At 46.3% G+C, this 2,435-nt stretch overlaps 1 protein-coding gene across 1 annotated transcript; it reads left to right on the top strand.

Annotated features, from left to right (window-relative positions):
* Positions 1 to 745: 745 nt before the first annotated feature.
* LOC116478781 (signal recognition particle subunit SRP72-like) lies at positions 746 to 2,169 on the top strand. Its single transcript, XM_032762100.2, has one exon. It carries the CDS (start codon positions 746 to 748, stop codon positions 1,832 to 1,834), a length of 1,089 nt encoding a protein of 362 aa, XP_032617991.1. The 3' UTR covers positions 1,835 to 2,169.
* The last annotated feature ends 266 nt before the right edge of the window (positions 2,170 to 2,435 follow it).

Here is a 2,435-nt window from a genome sequence, read left to right on the forward strand (position 1 = left end):
AAGACAATTATAAAATTCATATGGAACCAAAAAAAGCCCGCATAGCCAAAACAAGACTAAGTAATAAGACCAGATCTGAAGGCATTACATTACCAACTTCAAACTATACCAAAATGTGATAGTTATCAAAACAGTATGGTACTGGTATAAAAACAGGCATGTAGACCAATGGAACAGAATGGCAAACCCAGAAATGAACCCAAATACTTAAAGCCAACTAATTTTTGACACTGTTAACAAAAACATAAAGTATAAAAACGACACCCTAAGGCCAGGCGTGGTCTCTCATGCCTGTAATCCCAGCCCTTTGGGAGCCAAGGCAGGTGGATCACCTGAAGTCAGGAGTTTGAGACCAGCCTGGCCAACATAGTGAAACCTCATCTTTAGTAAAACTACAAAAATTAGCCAGGCACAGTGGCTCATGCCTGTAATCCCAGCACTTTTGGAGACCGAGATAGGTGGATCACTTGAGGTCAGGAGTTCAAGACCAGCCTGACCAAAATGGTGAAACCCAGTTTCTACTAATAATACAAAAAAATTAGCCAGGCATGGTGGCACGTGCCTGTAATCCCAGCTACTCAGGAGGCTGAAGCAGGAGCATCGCTTGAACCCAGGAGGCGGAGGTTACGGTGAGCCAAGATTGTGCCATTGTACTCCAGCCTGGGCAACAAGAGCAAAACTCCATTGGAAAAAAAAAAAAAGGACAGCCTGTTAAAGAAATGGTGCTCCCCTCGTCTCCTCCAAGATGGTGAGCGGCGGCAGAGGGGGGCTGTCAGTGCCTGCGCTGTGGAGTGAACAGTATGGCCAGAACGGCGACTTCACGCGCGCTCTCAAGACCGTCAATAAGATACTACAGATCAACAAAGATGACGTAACTGCCCTGCATTGTAAAGTGGTATGCCTTATCCAGAATGCAAGTTTCAAGGAAGCTTTGAATGTCATCAATACTCACACCAAAGTGTTAGCCAATAACTCTCTCTCCTTTGAAAAGGCATATTGCGAGTACAGGCTGAACAGAATTGAGAATGCCTTGAAGACAATAGAAAGTGCCAACCAGCAGACAGACAAACTGAAGGAGCTTTATGGACAAGTGTTATACCGTTTGGAACGCTATGATGAATGCTTAGCAGTATATAGAGATCTCGTCCGAAATTCCCAAGATGATTATGATGAGGAGAGGAAAACAAACCTTTCAGCAGTTGTTGCAGCTCAAAGCAATTGGGAAAAAGTGGTTCCAGAGAACTTGGGCCTCCAAGAAGGCACACATGAGCTGTGCTACAACACTGCATGTGCACTGATAGGCCAAGGCCAGCTGAACCAGGCCATGAAAATCTTACAAAAAGCTGAAGATCTTTGCCGCCGTTCATTATCAGAAGACACTGATGGGACTGAGGAAGACCCACAGGCAGAATTGGCCATCATTCATGGTCAGATGGCTTATATTCTGCAGCTTCAGGGTCGAACAGAGGAGGCTTTGCAACTTTACAATCAAATAATAAAACTAAAACCAACAGATGTGGGATTACTAGCTGTAATTGCAAATAACATCATTACCATTAACAAGGACCAAAATGTCTTTGACTCCAAGAAGAAAGTGAAATTAACCAATGTGGAAGGAGTAGAGTTTAAACTTTCCAAGAAACAACTACAAGCTATAGGATTTAACAAAGCTTTACTTGCTATGTACACAAACCAGGCCGAACAATGCCTCAAAATATCTGCCAGTTTACAGTCCCAAAGTCCCGAGCATCTCCTACTTGTGTTAATCCAAGCTGCCCAGCTCTGCCGTGAAAAGCAGCACACAAAAGCAATAGAGCTGCTTCAGGTAAAATAATTACTTGAATGAGGTGTCAGGCATTTGCAGCTTTGTTTCATTTTCATTGTGTTGTAATAACCTACTAGTATGTAAATTTAATGGGAAAACTAATCAGAAATGTACCACTACACAAATTTCAGTGTCATTTTAGTTAACTCTTGGGTTACAGCTTTGTTTTATATAAATTTCTATAATGTAAATATTTGTTATAAATGCGGAAGAAGCTTCCTTCCTTCCCTTCCTTCCTTCCTTCCTCCCTCCCTCCCTCCCTTCCTCCCTCCCTTCCTTCCCTCTGTGGCCCAGGCTGGAGTAAACTCGGCTCGCTGCAGACTCCCTGCGTCCGGCTCCCGTGATTCTCCTGCCCTGGCCTGCAGCCTGCCTGGGATTGCCGCCGCGCGCCACCACCCCTCCCTGGTTTTTCTCCTTTGGCTGCAGGCGCGGTTTCGCCATGTCGGCCAGGCTGGTCTCCAGCTCCTGACCTCCAGTGCTCTGCCCACCTCGGCCTCCCGAGGTGCTGGGACTGCAGACGGAGGCTCACTCATTCGGTGCTCGGTGTTGCCCGGGCTGGAGGGCGGTGGCGTGGTCTTGGCTCGCTGCAGCCTCCGCCTCCCAGCCGCCT

Source organism: Hylobates moloch, unplaced genomic scaffold (genome assembly GCF_009828535.3).
Source record: "Hylobates moloch isolate HMO894 unplaced genomic scaffold, HMol_V3 SCAFFOLD_12, whole genome shotgun sequence".
NCBI classification, from domain to species: Eukaryota; Metazoa; Chordata; class Mammalia; order Primates; family Hylobatidae; genus Hylobates; species Hylobates moloch.

Bases quoted from the DNA above. Each gene is read 5' to 3' on its own strand.
- LOC116478781 (XM_032762100.2), top strand. From the start codon at position 746: ATGGTGAGCGGCGGCAGAGGGGGGCTGTCAGTGCCTGCGCTGTGGAGT.